At 37.0% G+C, this 17,509-nt stretch overlaps 1 protein-coding gene across 1 annotated transcript in view; it reads right to left on the bottom strand.

Moving 5' to 3' along the window:
- Positions 1-5,266: 5,266 nt before the first annotated feature.
- TSPAN7 (tetraspanin 7) overlaps positions 5,267-17,509 on the bottom strand; it is a 91,102-nt gene continuing 78,859 nt past the window's right edge. Inside the window, exons 5-8 of the mRNA XM_008153039.3 lie at positions 16,509-16,664; positions 11,875-11,958; positions 6,472-6,547; positions 5,267-6,202 (exon numbers count right to left, since the gene is read on the bottom strand). Coding sequence (XP_008151261.1) covers positions 6,479-6,547; positions 11,875-11,958; positions 16,509-16,664 — 309 coding nt within the window. The 3' untranslated portion in view covers positions 5,267-6,202; positions 6,472-6,478. The remainder of the gene's footprint in view (positions 6,203-6,471; positions 6,548-11,874; positions 11,959-16,508; positions 16,665-17,509) is intronic.

The following is a 17,509-nucleotide window of genomic DNA, read 5'->3' on the forward strand; positions in this document are numbered from 1 at the left end:
ATCAGTAGATGAGTGGATTACAAAACTGTAGTACATTTACACAATGGAATACTACACTGCTGTAAAAAAAGAAAGAAATCTTACCATTTGCAACAGCATGGATGAGCATTATGCTAAGTGAAATAAGCCAGTCAGAGAAAGGTAAGTATCACATGATCTCACTCATTTGTGGAATATAATGAATACATAAAATGATGAACAAAAATAGATCCAGAGACATAGAAGCATCGAACAGATCATCAAATCCCAGAGGGAAGGCCAGGGAGGATGGGTGAGGGTAAAAGATCAACCAAAGAACTTGAATACATATAAGCATAACAAATGGACACAGACAATAGCGGGGGGGGGGGTAAAGGCCGGGGCTGGGGGGCAGGGGCAGGCTGGGAGAGGTCAATGGGGGTAAAAGGGGGACATATGTAATACTTTCAACAATACAGAATTTAAAGAAAAATAAATAAATTAATTAAAAAACAACAACAATAAACTCAACAAGTTGACCTTGAGGAACAACTAAAATAAATGAAGAAAGTATTTGTACATAAGACCAGTTAAGTTTCTGGCTAAATCTTCAAGAGAAAGAAACAAAGAAACTTAAAGTTAGAGCAATAGGTTCATTAGTTGCGTTCCATTGAACCTACTGTACTTTTTAATGCCTTGAGTAAAGGTTTAACTCCTACAAAGAGTCAAGATACAATAATCTATACCTCATGACCCTGAATAAACCCAGTGAAAGGGGGAATAAAAAATCCTTACAGAAATAACAAGCCGTGTGAAGGTGAGAAACTGTCTTACAAAAATTAAAAACACAAGAAAACAATCTGCTATGAGTGATAGCAAACACAACATACAAGAGGATGAGCACACATGAACTTTAGATATTAGGATATTTGAAAGAAAGGATAAAAATAGTTGAGGGTTTTTAGAGAGAGGATGTGAAGTCAGTGGGAAAAGAGGCAACTATAAAAAAGTAAAGAGCTTTTAAAAAAGAAAATAAAAATATAACTTATTGAATATTAAGCAAATTAGACAAATTGAAGAAGAGAAATGGAAGACAACTGAGATTATCCTTGATGGTCTATAAGAAATAAAGACATGGAAAAAAATGAAAGACATACAAGATAGAATTAGAAAGTATCCATCCTATACGGTAGAGGAGAATGAAAGGAAAAGAGAAAGTCTTAAAGGCAACTAGAGAGAAATGATAGATTACCCATAAATGAACAATTAGACTTATTATTAATAGTAAAAGAAATATTCACAACTAAAAATCTAGAATTTTATTCCTAGTAAAACTATCATTCAAGAAGAAAGATGAGCCTTAGCTGGTTTGGCTCAGTAGATAGAGCGTTGGCCTGCAGAATGACGGGTCTTGGGTTCGATTCCGGTCAAGGGCACATGCCTGGGTTGCGGGCTCGATCCCCAGTAGGGGGCGAGCAGGAGGCTGCCGATCAATGATTCTCTCTCATCATGGATATTTCTATCTCTCTCTCCCTCTCCCTTCCTCTCTGAAATCAATAAAAATATATTTAAAAAAAGAAATGAAAAAGATGAGGGTGAGGGCATGAATGGGGGGTTGGGGTGGCAAGGGGGGTTAAAGAAACATATGTAATATCTTAATCAATAAAGAAATTTTTAAAAAATTAAAAAAAGATGGCATGATTTATCAGACAAAAATTTAGATTATTTACCACGTATAGACCCCTTGATGAAATAATAAATTTAAAAAGTTACTTCAATAAAAACAAAATTAAACCCAAAACTATTAAGATGCAAGTTGCAAAGGTTAAAACAAAACAAATAATAACAAAACAAGTATGTCCACATGTAGAAAAGTTTAAATAAACTCTACAAACACTAACAGTGATAATTCATTTGGGGAAGACAGTAGAAATAAAATGTCAGGCAACAAAATATAGAAGTTAAGTGAGGTGACTGGGATGAAAACATTCCAAGGTCTTTGTGTTATTTTGGAGAAGGATGAACATTCTAATTAATTACATTTCAAGAATGTATGTTAAGAAATTAAGGTTAACCACTAAAAGAATAAACATACAACATATAATTTCCAAGAGAATGTAGGGCAGAAGAAAAACATGAAATTAATAGTAGACAGAAAAAAAATAATGTGGTAGGAGTAAAACAAAATACATCAGTAATAACAATGCATAACTGGACCAAGTTTTTCAGTTATGACTTTCTCAGATTTAGTTGAAAAAGAAAAGAAAATAGTTATATACTGCTTAAGAGACATCTTAAATATTACACAGAAAGGTTAAACACAATGATATAGGACAATACATTGGCAAATACAGGGGTGGGCAAAAGTAGGTTAATAAAAAGGTAATAAATAATGCAATAATTAATAATACAAGAATAAACTTTGTGTTTTGTGTACAAACACTGTAAACCTTTTTCCCACCCCTATATTTATCAAAACTAATTATAACAATTGTAATATCAGAAAAATAAAGTTTAAAAGACAAAACATAATTAGAGATAGAGTATAAGTGCATAATGATATCAGAAATAATTAATCAATAAGAAATAATCTTGAACTTGTATGTTCCTAAAATATAACTTAAAAATATATTAAGCAAATTTGAGAAAATCCACACTCATATTGGGGAATTGTAATAATTCATTCTCAGAACCTGGTAGGTCAAACAGACAAAATACTCATAAGAACACTGTCAATTTGAATAATTTTCATAAGATTTACTATTTGGATATATTTGCAAGCTTGGTCTAACCTCACACCTATAATTAAAGAAGACACTTTTTAAGCACATACAGAACAAACACTGCCCACATATTAGGGCACAAAGCAAGCCTCACCAAATAAAAAAAAATCTTTATCTTACAAACTAAATATAAAAATAAAAAGGACAGTCTCAAATTCTATACATTTGAAAACTTTAAAAAACAATTTGTAATTTACCATTCCATGCATGAATCCTAATGGAAATTGGAAAACATTATAACTGAATGACAATAAAAACTGTAAATCAAAACTGAAATGCAAAATAGACAAATTTCTGGAATTATTAAAAATGAAAGAAAAATATTAGGAATGAAAAAGGTAACAAATTTAGATGCTATTAAGATTTGAAAAATAAGGCATTATTATAACAACTTCATAAATTGAATAAATGGGCAATGTTCTAGAAAATAACTGATTTAAAATATTGGACATATATAGAGATTACTAGACAGTTAGAGCTGGAGTCAGCAGGAAGAATATCACAGAAGAGATGGTCTTTGAAGATGGGAGGCATTGGGAGAGGCATACCAAACAGGAAAAATCAGAGGAAAAGCCTGAGGTAGAAATAAACATGCATTAAGCAGAGATAATCTCAAGTAAATGAGACAGAAGTAGGGCACAAAGTGAAAACAGAAAGGGGGACTCAGATTCTAGTACAGAGGTACCTTACCCTGCCTGTATATTAGAATCACCTGGGAAGCTTTAAAAAAATATATCAATGGCCAGGCCAAACCCCAAGAAATCAATCTCTGGGGTAGTCTATGATTATAATTTCAGATATCTTTCAACTTAAGTTTTGTCAGAGGCTTTTAACACTAACAATTAAATGTGTGCAAATAATAAAAATAAAATAGCATAAACAGTAAGAATAAATGCTATAAACAATAAAAATAGCCGAAACCAGTTTGGCTCAGTGGATAGAGCGTCGGCCTGCGGACTGAAGGGTTCCAGGTTCGATTCTTGTCAAGGGCATGTACATTGGTTGCAGGACGCAGCTGATGGATGTTTCTCTCTCATTGATGTTTCTAACTCTCTATCCCTCTCCCTTCCTCTCTGTAACAAATCAATAAAATATATTTTATTTTTAAATATATTTTATTGATTTTTTTTTACAGAGAGGAAGGGAGAAGGACAGAGAGTTAGAAACATCGATGAGAGAGAAACATCCATCAGCTGCCTCCTGCACGTCCCCACCTGGGAATGTGCCCGCAACCAAGGCACATGCCCCCGACCGGAATCGAACCCGGGACCCTTCAGTCTGCAGGCCGACGCTCTATCCACTGAGCCAAACCAGTTAGGGCTAAAATATATTTTAAAAAAATAAAATAGTATACTAATGAATGCATAGTTTGCAAAAGGGTGAACCACATGAGTGGGGGTATTTAGGATTTTACAGAAAAGCCTCATTTCAATATATAATCAAGTAGAAATTTTGTGGGTTTTATATATATATATATATATATATATATATATATATATGTTATTGATTTTTCACAGAGAGGAAGAGAGAGGGATAGAGAGTTAGAAACATCGATGATAGAGAAACATCGATCAGCTGCCTCTTGCATACCCCCCACTGGGGATGTGCCTGCAACCAAGGTACATGCCCTTGACCGGAATCGAACCTGGGACCTTTCAGTCCGCAGGCTGATGCTCTATCCACTGAGCCAAACTGGTTTCGGCTAAAGTAGAAATTTTAAAATGGACTTTGAAAAGTTTTGAACAACATGTTTCCTTAGAAGATATCTCCTTAATTCATGAAAAACATTGACATTTTGAAGAGGGAATATCTGAAGGTGTGGAACAGTGCCCTTTGTAAGCCTTTTAGGGTTTATCCCATGCAAAGTTCAGGCTAATAAATGGACATAACTATATTGGAATCTCCATACTAATTACAGGTTGTTCTACAGAGAAGGGGGGACCTTTTAGATCCACTTATTTGGAAAACAGATCAATATATGTTTTACTAGCTTTTTAAAAGAATGATTCATTAAGAAGGAAAAATAGATCATAGATAATACATATTGTACCTATTGCTAAAATGCACTTTCAATCATACTTCAATACAAACTGTGTATTGGGAGCACTAAATGGTGTTGTGTGATGTCATCTCTTCCTTAGATTAAGTGCATTCAATCCAGAGATGAAAGTGTAATATGTACTGTGCTCATTAGAATACATGCTCATTAGAAACAATGAACGAAAGAATAAATGCTCATTTCCTTTTCCTAAACAAAGATATTTAGACTTTTAAAACCTCTGCTGAAAGTTCTATTTTTGTATCAACAATTTATTCTGTTCATGATAAATGATGTAAATTTCTAAAATTCCCATTAAAAAAATCTAACTCTTCAACTTTTACACTGCCTGATGCTATTATGGTGTGGTAAGAGTGATGGAAGCATTTATGGAGGGGTGTGTCAGTGTGTAACAAGATGGAATAGAAATATGTGTTTAAAATTTCTGTAATAACCAAAGAACAAAACCAGAACACAGTAATTTGTAGTGACTCTATTTATTAATACATGTATCACAAATGTTCACAATATCAATGCATTCTTGTTGGCATGCTAGAGGCATTATTTTTAAAGATCTTTTAAAAATATTTTGACATTTGTTCCCCCTTTACACACTCATTTTTTAATTGATTTGATGATGTCCTCAATGTCTGTAATATCAATGCAAAGGAAAAGTACAGAAAGAAGTAAAATAACACAATAGCAATTAATTGGAGAAAAACAGAAGTAATATTTCCTTCATGTGAAGCAACAATTCAGCTTTTTAATACAGGTTTCAAATGAGAGGTATAGGTGCACTAAACTGTCTATATATACCCAGGCATGTAATAATAATGAGCAAGGTGACCACCTAAAGCTCAACAATTCCTTCATGCCTTTTCCTCCTCATAAACAATTACTGATGTATCTCTTTACATGTTCTAGGCAGCCTGGAGAAAGTAAGAAAGAGCCTTAGTAAAGGGATAACCAAACTATAGGAAATTAAGCCAAAAGAACAGATAGCTGTTTATCTATATCAAGGGGTGTGACATTTATCAATCTTAATGAAGAGTTAACAGGAGCCTCCCAAAAACATGCAGGGCCCAGGCAGCCAGTGATGGAGTGATAACCAGTCACCTATGATGAGTTGCAGTTAGACCAAGTACAGATGGAGGAGCCTTGGGTGGGCTCCACTAGGACTAGATGCAGGGAATCTGGCTATACTCTGGCCCAACAGGGCTTCACAAAATGGAACACTACACATGGTTTAGGTTGAAAGGCAGGGTAGAGACTGTGTGGGAGTATCAGTTGCACACGGGGTACAAAGTTAGGGGAATAGGGCAAGTGTAATATGTACTGTGCTCTAACATTCTTTAGAAGTCTTTCAAGGATTGCTGCAGTTCCTTTATTAAATCGTGTCTCTTATTCCATCGTTCTTGAAAGACTACGAGAGAGATTAAAACATGTGAGTGACGCACCATTAATAAGGATTTAAAATAAGGTAACAATCTGAAAAGAGTATTGATACATTTTTCACAATAGTGGTGATCACATCTCCTTCCTAGCACCACCATAGAAATGAGGTTTTGTCAGATGGACCAGTGCCACCAAGATCAGGTAGTTAAGTGGCTGGATAGTACCCTTGTGCTTTGAAAAGTAGTATGTGTCCCAAAGGGAGAAACCCGAAATTAAACACTCCCCACTGCCACTCACCTTCTCCTTACACCATCTCATACTGGTTGGCCGTGATGAACCGGGAAAGACAGCAGGCCAGCAGCATGCCAATCAGCTATTGCCAAGAGGAAAAATAAGAACAGGAATCTTAAGCCACTGAACTGCACCGTGCTTTGACATCCCCCCAAATATATTTTAGACAACTGAGTGCTTTTGTACATGAATGGGGAAAAGGCACTAGAGAAAATGATCAAACCTGATTCCATTTGTGGGATCTAAGACTTAGAGTGTTTAACTGCTGATAGAGGATAACTAGAGGTTCTTGAACTGGCCACAGGTTCTAGTTCACTCTGGCCATTTAAAAGCAACTTTTGAATCCCAGCCAGTTTGGTTCAGTGGATAGAGCATAAGCCTGCAGACTGAAGGGTCCCAGGTTAGATTCCAGTCAAGGGCACATGTCTGGGTTGCAGGCTCAATCCCCAATAGGGGCATGCAGGAGGCAGCTGATTGATGATTATCTCTTATCATTGACATTTCTATCACTTTCTCCCTCTCCCTTCCTCTCTAAAATCAATAAAAATAATTTAAAAATAAATAAAAACAACTTCTGACACATAAGTAGTATTAAAATGTATTTATATGTTATAAGAGTAATGAAAAAAATAAGTACCACAGAATTAGGAGAGATATCTTTTAATGCCCCAATTAAATTCAAAACCATAAGCACATGCATTGGAAGATATTTCAACATAGTATGATACCCCAGCCATACCCAGCTGACCAAATTATAGTTCTTCCCTTGAGACAATGAGATGCTATTCTTGACCAGATAAGTTTGCCAGTGAAGAAGTAATAAAGTCATGGCTTGTTAGAAGCTGGGGGATGGGGGTGAAGGAGAAAGAGGAAAGGGGGGCTTTAATTTCTCTTTGTCTCTCAACCATGTAGATATCTTAGGCATAAATGAGTCCTACATCTAAGGGCCACCTGAATAACCAATATCAGCGTATCTCTACCTCCTCAGAGGACCTCAATCATCTACCTGTGTTTGTGCCTTGACTTAAACTGCAGCATAGATAGATCTGATAAAAGCTGTTGTGACGCTATGAAGACATCCGTAAGCACATCTGTTCAGCTCGCTGGAAACCAAAATTATCTTTTGTGACTCTGGAGGATTAGCATGCTTTACACAGGAACACAAATGTATACTTGAATTTAGAGGCTGCAGCTTCTCTTAGCCAAATTGAGTCCCATCTCCTTAAGCAGTTTGCCATATTTTATTGGATCAGAGTTGGGAATGACCTTTAGAGAAAATTGGGAACAGTGTCACTCCAAGTGTGGCCTCAAGACCAGCAGCATCAACATCACCTAGGGTCATGTTAGAAATGCTAATTCTCGGGCCCTGCTCCAGGCCTACTGAATTAGACACTGTGAGTAAGGCCTAGCAATTTGGTGTCTTAACAAGCATTGAAGGTGAGCGAACTAGTCATTTAGTCCATTTAGTCACCCTTATCTTACAGGTGTAACACCTGCGGCCAAACTGGGTCCCATTCTTGGTCAGGGCAACACCTGAACTCTGTTCTCCTGAAGAGTTTGTTACACTGAAAACTCCTCAGGACAGAGACCTCAGAGCTACCATTCACCCTGCCTGTGGCTGGTGAAATGCCTAATCCTATATAGTTTAGGCAGTTATAGATCAGCTTATTTATATTTGATTGACTAAGACTTTGTACTTAATACCCATCCAATTTTTTGAAATAACATTTTATTTTAATTTTACTACTACCTGCCTTGTCAGTATGTATTTTATTTTCTTTTAAGTTGTTAAAACCTCAGGGAGGTCCTACTGCTTCAACAACTGAGAAACCAGAGAATAGGAAGAGAGGCTAAGAGAGTTGTAGGGCCTGTCAGCAAAGATAAGAGATGTCAAAGGCAACAGGGCAAGGGTGTCTTCCTCTGCCATCATAGAGTTGTAAAGGCAACCCTCTTAACAAGAAAGTGACAAGCAATAGATAAAAAAATTTAGATCCCTATAATGCCTGTGGATATTTTATTTTAATTACTTAACTGGAAAACTAAGTAAAACTTTCATGACTTTAGGAAAGTGCCAAGGAATCTGGCTAGAAATGAAACGGTATAAATGTTAAAACGGTATAAATCTGAGGCCCTGAAAATACTAAGGGCATGAGTAAATAGTTCTGTTAGCCTTTTTGGGGCCATGTCTTATCAAGGCTATCACAGCTTTGTCTTGCCCTCTACATAGAAAAGGTAAACAAGTCCCAGAAAAAAAAATCCCAGCCAATAATGAATCATCCCAGAAGCCTGTGAGCTCTGGGGGAGGCTCTACAGTGGTGAAGGTCAGGGGATGGATGGGTAGGAGGACCTATTTTTTTTTATGAGTACCTTTTTCCTTCCAATTCCACAGATTCAAACCCTTTCATTATAAAAGCACAGAATAAGTTCCCTTTAGGTGCTGAGGCAAGAACAAGGGTGAACTTTGGCCTAAATGCTTAATAGAGCAGACCAGGTGCAGAGGTCAGAATTGTAAACTATAGTAGATGCCCAATAATAGTAGATGAATCTATAGTAGATGCCCAATCTCAAGCAAGCCATTCAAACCCTATGAAAACACACTCAATCTCTTGCTATAAATTTATAGGGAAGCAGGACCTGCATATCAATTCCAGGCAAATGGGCTTTTCCTTGAGAGGGCAAAGGCAGTAGGAGAGAAGTATAAAAGGTCTGCTTTAAATTAGTTAACAGGGCCAGAGTTCTTGCACATTCTATTAAAAGCCTAGACTCAGCTTAGTTTTCTTTTTACTTTATACCATCTTTAATTTCTGAGACAACAGATGTACAAATCCAGTTTGTTCCAATAGATGATAGCATGGAGGTCACAAAAGCAAGTGAGGAAAAGGACAAGGAGGAAGAGGAGGGCAGGTGAGGAAACATGAAAAGATAAAGAGAGTTCTGTTCTTTACTATATACTTTGGTCTGTCTGAAGCCTCTACTCAGTAGAGCTCACTTTATTATACTAAAGCTACTAGTAAGAGATAAGCTAACATTTGCTAAATCTCACTGGGACATGTGTCCTACAATTTTTGAACATGTGTGGCTAAAGGTTTGGTTCTAGGTCATTGACCAGAATCAGTACGGCTTGTAGTGGCCACCATTGTCCCAGAGAGGGCCTAGATCTACTGGCATCTGGAATTCCACTTCAGCTTACAGGAACTCTGAGGCTGCTGGAACCATTAAAAGCTGCAGTTTCTAGCACATCTGGCTAATAAAAGACAGCCATGGCTATTCCTCTCCCTGCTGCAAGCTGAGCATAACAAGACTCAGGTCTCTTCACCACTGCATCTGCCTGGCCATGCGAGTGATTGGTACTGACTTTGCAAAGTCACTGGGCTTTGTGTTTTTTGTTCTCTTATCCCAATAACTATGTGTTACCTCATGAGACCTAAACTCTCTACAGATAGTTTCTGTTTTGGGGTTCCTTGGAGCCAAATCCCCTCTCTTACTGCCTCATAGGGACACAGAGAAAACTCAGCAATTCCACATAAGGGATTTCTTCAAGGTAGCACAGAGAGATTAATGCTCAGCAGGCCAGGTAACCACTTGTCTAAGCACAAATCAGGTTCTTTATGACTTGGGTCACCTCACTAATGAAAATAGGATTGTCACTTCACTCCCTCATGGCCACATGTGTATATTCTTGGATGATGTTTCATACATGAGATTCCAGGCTCTTTGAGGCTCTCTTCTCCCCATGCAGACTACTGGCATCATGTCCCTTTATGGTTCTAGGATAGCCATTAGTGGGGACTTCAGCATATTCCTACCTCCAAAGGGACAGTTCTCCTCAAATGCCCAGAAAAGGTCTGTCCTTTAGGTGGGTATGAACCTGTCGCTGCACATATATGTGGAAAGTAAACTGTATGTGCAAGCTGTCAAGTGCATCTTGTACATCTGCATCAAACACATGGTTTGGGATCCTCTAAAATGCCCCTTTGGCCATATAGATATGTTACTGAGATGTTATTACTGAAATATAATAGCAACCAGAAGAAAGTTCAGGGCAACAATTTCCTCTGAAATGTCTCTGGAGACTGAGTTAATTGGCCCTGTTTGTGACAACACTCTGGTTTGTCTCTGTGTGGGTGTATTGAGATTTAACTCACTTCATGAGTTTCAAAAAGCAAACCAATGGTCAATCAATTTTGGAACTGTCACAAGAATGACACACTCCTATTGGCTGAGCCCACATGCTCTTGTGAAATGAAACGTCACGCAGGTTTTTTGAACCTGCTTGAAACAAAACTTTTTGACTTATCTAAGGCAAAGCCATCTATTTTCAAAAATTGTCAGGCTAATGTTCAATTCCTGGATCTGACAGTCACATAAATATGTTCATCTCATGATAACTTATTAAATTGTATACTTTTAAGTTATGCACTTTTCTGCATATCTCATATTGTAATAAAAAGTTTTAGACTTGAATAAGATCAAAGTGCATCTGTTCTCCTTAGCAGGAAGGAAAGTACAGAGGAGTGGGGGAAAAGTAATTATAGTCTGAGAGAGCCAATATAGAATTCAGGCAGGTGAAATTAGAACTGTGGACACATTACTGAGATAACAATAATTAGACTTTGTTGGAAAAACGATCTGTTGTTCTGAAAAAATTCTAAGTAAAACATAAAGGTTTTATTTAAGTATATATGCCAATCCTTCTACCCACAGTAATATTATAGCAACAGTATATTATTCAGCCAGGAGATCAGAAGCTTGTGGGACAGTATACTGCCTGGTGGTGATGGACAAAATTTTAGATTTAGCTTAATCTTGTTCCATCTTTAGTTTGCATAATTACCTCTTGAACTGGTTTTTAGAGGCTGGGTAGAGATAAAGGAATATAAAATGTAACATACAGAAATTTGGTTTCCTCTTTAGAAATAATAGTCAAACCTAGAGATTAAAATAATAATCACAAAATGAAGTTGGTTAAATTTAGGTTTTCTTTTAAGGGAGAGACCTCATGCATAATCTAGGAATTAAAAACAGAAAAGTGATAGGCCAAGCAGGAAAAAAGGGCTTCCCCCCAATCCAGATCGGCCATTTGATGTTTGGAGTTGTTTATGCTCCAATTAAGCCAGCATTTTGTTCAGTTAACCTCCATTTGACCTACTGAAGAAGCAAGTTGTTTTTCTGGAGCTAGTCATTAATTGAACTGTAACCAATATTCCCTTGATGGCAAAACTTCATTTAAGTTGAAAAAGGAAAATCAATAAACAGATGACCTAAGGACTAATGAGCATGGAGCTCTGACCCCATCTATCAGCCTTTCCCAAGACACAGAGAGGCAGGCAGAGTCTGGAGACCAGGGAGGGAAAGGAGAGCAGGAGACAGGGAAAAGGCTTGACTGGATCACACAATTATATAGGCTACCTGGGAGAATGCAATTCCAAAAGCCACTCCAGCAATGATTCCCATGTTAGTCTCCATGAAACTGGTCACCAGGTCATAACAACCCTGGAAACAGAGAGAGACAGTCTCAGAGTCATGTTTTATCCAGGACAGACTGAACTGTGTTAACGTTTTTAATTCACCCTAGGAACTTACCAGCATTCTTTTTACACTTAAAAAATAACAAAAAATTTCAAACATACAAAAATATATACAGAGTAGTACAAGGAGCCCCCAAGTGAACCTTTCTCTAACATCACAATTAACATATGACTAATCTTGTTTCATTTAAACCTCTCATCCCTTGAGTTATTTTAAAGTAAATTTTATATATATATATATATATATATATATATATATATAGTGTTGACCCTAAAGTAAATTATATATATATATATATATATATAGTGTTGACCCTAAAGTAAATTATATATATATATATATATATATATATATATATATAGTGTTGACCCTAAAGTAAATTATATATATATATATATATATAGTGTTGACCCTAAAGTAAATTATATATATATATATATATATATATATATATATATATAGTGTTGACCCTAAAGTAAATTATATATATATATATATATATATATATATATATATATATATATATATAGTGTTGACCCTTGAACAACACAGTGGTTGGGGTGCCAACCCCTGCATAAAAACCCATATATAACTTTGACTCCCCAAAACTTAAATTGATCCTCAGTATTTTCAGGGGTTTTGGTTCCAGGAATCCCTGCAGACACCACAATCCAAGGGTGCTCAAGTCCCCTATATAAAATGGCTTAGATCAATGCATACAATTGGCCCTCTGTACCCACGGACTCCCAACCATGGTTGAAAATAGTACATGAATTTATTGGGGGGGGGACAGAAATCAGTGTATATGCAGACCTGCACAATTAGTTAAACCCCTGTTGTTCAAGGGTTAACTATATATTCATTGGCAAATATCTCAGTAGTAGAATTAAATTTAACAATGAAACTGTAAGACCTATGAAGCAAACACTATAGAGACACAGAAGTAAACTTGAACAGATGAAAAGGCATTTCACATCTTTGAACAGGAAGACTCAGAATCATAATCATAGTTAATAGTATTTTAACAACAAATGGAAAAATCTCAGATAAAGTGAAATCATCTGGTCAGAGAGAGGTGATTGAATGCCTGCCAACTTTATGGCATTTTAGGATTCTTCCTAAAAATACTATTATATTTGTATTTTTAAAAATGGGGAAAATCTAAGTTCTAGAGTCTTTCCTACAAATTTACTATATGCCCTTGAACAAGTCACTTTTCCTTTCTGATGTCAACATCCTTACCCATAAAATGAAGGGAATTTTCCTTGAACATACTGGATTACATTTTATCGATCTAATACAGATAGGAGACACCAAATGTATATCACCCATAATGCAGAGGCAAAAACTCACTCTTCCTGTTAAAAGCCTCACAAGTCAAACAGCAGGGAGGGAGAAGGAGGAGGAAGTAAGAGGGAGGGAGGGAGGGAAGAAGGAGGGAGAGAGAAAGGAGGGAGAGGGAGAGAGAATGAAAAATGAGAATGAATTTATATGTATATTCATTTGAAACTGAGCCAAATCAACCTAGACTTCTGACATATTCAGCTTTTTGGAAGACTTGGTCATTTTCTAGTTTTCTGTAAAAGAGCTTCAATTGGAATGTATAAAGTCTGTGAAAAATCAAGACATTAATTTTATAACAGAGTAAAAGGGACTCTTGTTTATCAAGAAAGGCACACTAAATTGTCATAACATGTAAAAAAAAAAAAGAACAGTGTCTACCATTTTTAAATTCAAAATTTAACCATTTAACATTTTTCATAGCCTGTAAAAATTCTGCCAAGCCTGTGTCTTCTAATAAGTGGTATTTTATGTATTCACAGTCTGTTTGCAGAGAAAATGATGCATTAACTTAGCAGCAGTGCTTTGACACATGTTTTTAATGCAATGGACAAACTATACTCCTTAGTTACCTGACATAAATTTGAAGGCCAGGGCAGGGGTGGGAAAGGAAATACATTGTTGCCATGGGGAGTTTTGAAATTTGATTCTCTCTTTATAGTAGAGGCTTGCTTGCTAATTTCATTTTTACTAGTTGAACTATATAATCACACTATTTTTCAAACGACAGTGAAAAGGAGAGCAGTTTTGGATAGGAAGAATTCAAAATGAGAAGGGTAGTGAATATTCTAACCATTTCCCAAATGATAGTAGCTAAGACAGTGTTTTGCTATGCTGGCCATTATTATTGTGGCTTCTCCCCACAGCAATGGTCAATGATCTGGTAGAGGAATGAAATTCACATCAGCACTGGTACTAGGTCGGCTCAAAATATGGAAACACAAACCCAATTAAAAAAAAATAAACTAGAGAGAAGTGAGGTGGGTTATTATTTTACTCTGCAAAATAATTTGGCAAATATTTTTCTGGCTGATCCCATACATAGAGAGGTCACCAGTTTGATTCCTGGTCAGGGCACATGCCTGGGTTGCAGGCTTTACCCCCAGCAGGGTGTGTGCAGGAGGCAGCTGATCAATGTTTCTCTCTGTCTCTTTCCTTCTCCCTTCCTCTCTCTCTAAAATCAACAAAAACATATTTTTAAAATATATTAAGGAATTCCTATGGAGGAGGAACTCAGCCAATACTTTTGGCCAACTGAACCTGCAGACATGCCATGATCCTGCTAACAGAACCAAAATAAAATCTGTCTCCCAAACAAAACAATAAATATCCTGCTTAACTGTTCTCAGCTCCTCCTTCTCTCTCACAGTTATTTGTACAAGGTAGGTTTCTCAGGCTGTCAGATAAGAGCTAGAGTCATCTTTATGTGATCCTTCATATGAGGACTGGCTGTGTCATTTTTAATGGAAGCCACAATGTGGTAGAGTGGAAGAAAAACTTCATCATTGTAATAACATTTGCTATATTACAGGTAATAGTTAATATTACAGTTAACGTTTACTGTGTCCTTACTCTGTGCCAGGCACCATGCTTTAGATACTTTATCTTCCTCAATCTTCCTATCAATCCTAAGGGGCAGGAACTATTATTATACCAATTTTACAGATGAGAAACAAGACTGATTAAGTAACTTATTAACATTGTATGACCAGCAAGTGGCTGAGCCAGAATTTAACCTGGAGTCTGACTCCAGACCCTATGATCTGGACTTCTAGACCCTCAACTTGCACAAAAGAAGAGGAAGTTTGGGTATAAAAAATACTTTTATCAAAGGTTGAGGTTTCTGCTTCTACAAATGACTTCCTGAGGCTCTGGTACACCAATATCTCCCTGCCACAAAGCTCTTCTTGCCTTTTATAAATCAGAGCAGCCACCTTGTGCTAAGTAAGGTGGCATTTCATAAAATGGCAGCATACTGACATGTATGGGTGCTTAGTGGGGATGTCCATGAAAAAAGCAGAGATTATCTTACTGATGAGAGGCAAATGGGCTTCAAACTTTAGGTTCATAAGAAAATTTCAGTAGGAACAGATGTCCTCTTATCCAAGACAAGAAGCTGTCAGTACTGAACATGTTACCTCCCCAATCCAATAGTAAAGTCATAAGCCCAGCATGACAAACCAAGCTTCTAAAATGGCAACAATGCCTTGCAGTTTTTATGCAATAAATACCAACATTAAATGGGTAAAATACAGAAACCAATATCTTAACATTCTGATCCTGAGAAAATGTTATCTCCTATGAATTATTCAGTAGTGGGCCCAGATCACATAGAATTTTGAAGACCTTAAAAGGATAGAATTTTATCTAAGAAAAGAAAATTTACCTGATGGCCACATACCCACAAGTAAACTCAATAGTAGGGTTTTATTCTCCCTCTTGTTTACCAAACTATATTTTCTATCTGGAACTTCTCTAAACATTTAAGAATATAGATGGCCTTCACATGCATTTGTACCTTATCTTTAACATAGTCTATGTAAACAGAATAAAGAATTGATATTCCTTTTCTGACTACTGAAATTTCATATTCCTCAATTCCACTACATACTAACTTTTAAATATTTTTAGCCAGTTTTTTCCTCTCTAATTTCTTTTGGAGTCAGGATGTTGACAGTGAATTGGATTAGAGTTGTTTATTTCTTTTCCTATGACAGTGAACTCCCTAAAACAAAGGCCACCCTCCTAGCAGAAACAGATGCTGTCTGTCAACTCTACTCCCCCTTCCTGCTAAGGACTGACACCCAGCTGTAAATGATTTCATGTTTAGCAGATATATTAAGCAGAAAAAAGACACCCAGAAAGAAGAAAGCCAGCATTCCCTGTCTGACATCAGCATCAGGTTTAACAGAAACCACTTGCTAAACCTTCCTAACCATGCATGGTAGATTCTTGCTGGGAGAGGAATGTGGAGCTGAACTGAGTTACAGCTTTCTCCTTAGAAGTGGGCAGCCTCAAGTACCTCTTCCAGGCAATAAAGGACCACAAAGGCAGATTCTTGACTCCTTCCTAGACTACCATTTCTTACCTACTTGTCATAATCTCACAAAAACAAAAATGACCTCCCCAAACATTCACCACTTGTCCCATCAGGACTGAAAGGAAGCAAGTACCTTCTGGTAAACTTTGGTGGAGGCCACAGTCAGATTGTGCAGATCCTGGGGATTACAATCGGTGTCATTCATGCAGCAACTTGGGGGGATGCCATGCTCTGGGAAGTAGGGGCTGGTGCTCCAGTTGGTATAGTTCTGCACACCACAGCAGCTCAGCTGTTAACATGGAAAGGAAAAGAATCAATGTGTGGCAGATCAAAGACTGTGTGATGTCCTCACTTACCACCCTGTAACTTTTAAAAGAGAAACATGGGCCTAGCCTCTGAGTCAACAGGCACAGCTTTGGTGGGTAAAGATGAGTTGAAGCTCCACTAACAATTGTTCTCACTGGGAAGCCCATTTGAACTCAAAGAAGAAAGTTCTAAATGATGGGTCATGTTGGTGTTCTTATGACCTCCTTAAATCAAAGCAGTGGTCTGGTTATGCATCAAAATCACCTGTGTCAGCTGGGTGCTGTTAAAGGTATATAGATCAACTCAATCAGGACCGCTGATGGGAAAGCCAAGGCAAAAATGGTTTTAAAAAGCTCTTCAAATGATCTATACTAATAAGTAAATAAATGGATTTTTTGGGGGGAGGGGAGATGCACATAGAGGTAGAAAGAGAGTTGGTGTTGCTAAACTATAGCCCACCAGCTGCCTGGTTTCATAAATCAAGTTTTATTGGAACACAGCCAGGTCTCTTTGTTTACGTGTTAACTATGGTTGCTTTTGTGCTACAGAGGCAGAGTACTTGTGACAGAGACTGCATGGCCCTCAAAGCCTCAAATAGTCACTATTTGATCCTTCACAACTGCTGACATAGGGAATATTAAAGCACATGGGGTAAAATATAATTAATTAGTGAATCTGGGTAAAAGGCATATTTTTTGATAAGTTTGAAATTAAATTATCAAATAAATTATCCCCCAAATTAAAATGCCTCTGAAGTACATCAAAAACACCCTAATACCAAAAAAGTCCCCAGGTGATCCTCATGGGCATCAGGCTTCAGCACCAGCA

Source organism: Eptesicus fuscus, chromosome 1, assembly GCF_027574615.1.
Source record: "Eptesicus fuscus isolate TK198812 chromosome 1, DD_ASM_mEF_20220401, whole genome shotgun sequence".
Classification (NCBI taxonomy): Eukaryota; Metazoa; Chordata; class Mammalia; order Chiroptera; family Vespertilionidae; genus Eptesicus; species Eptesicus fuscus.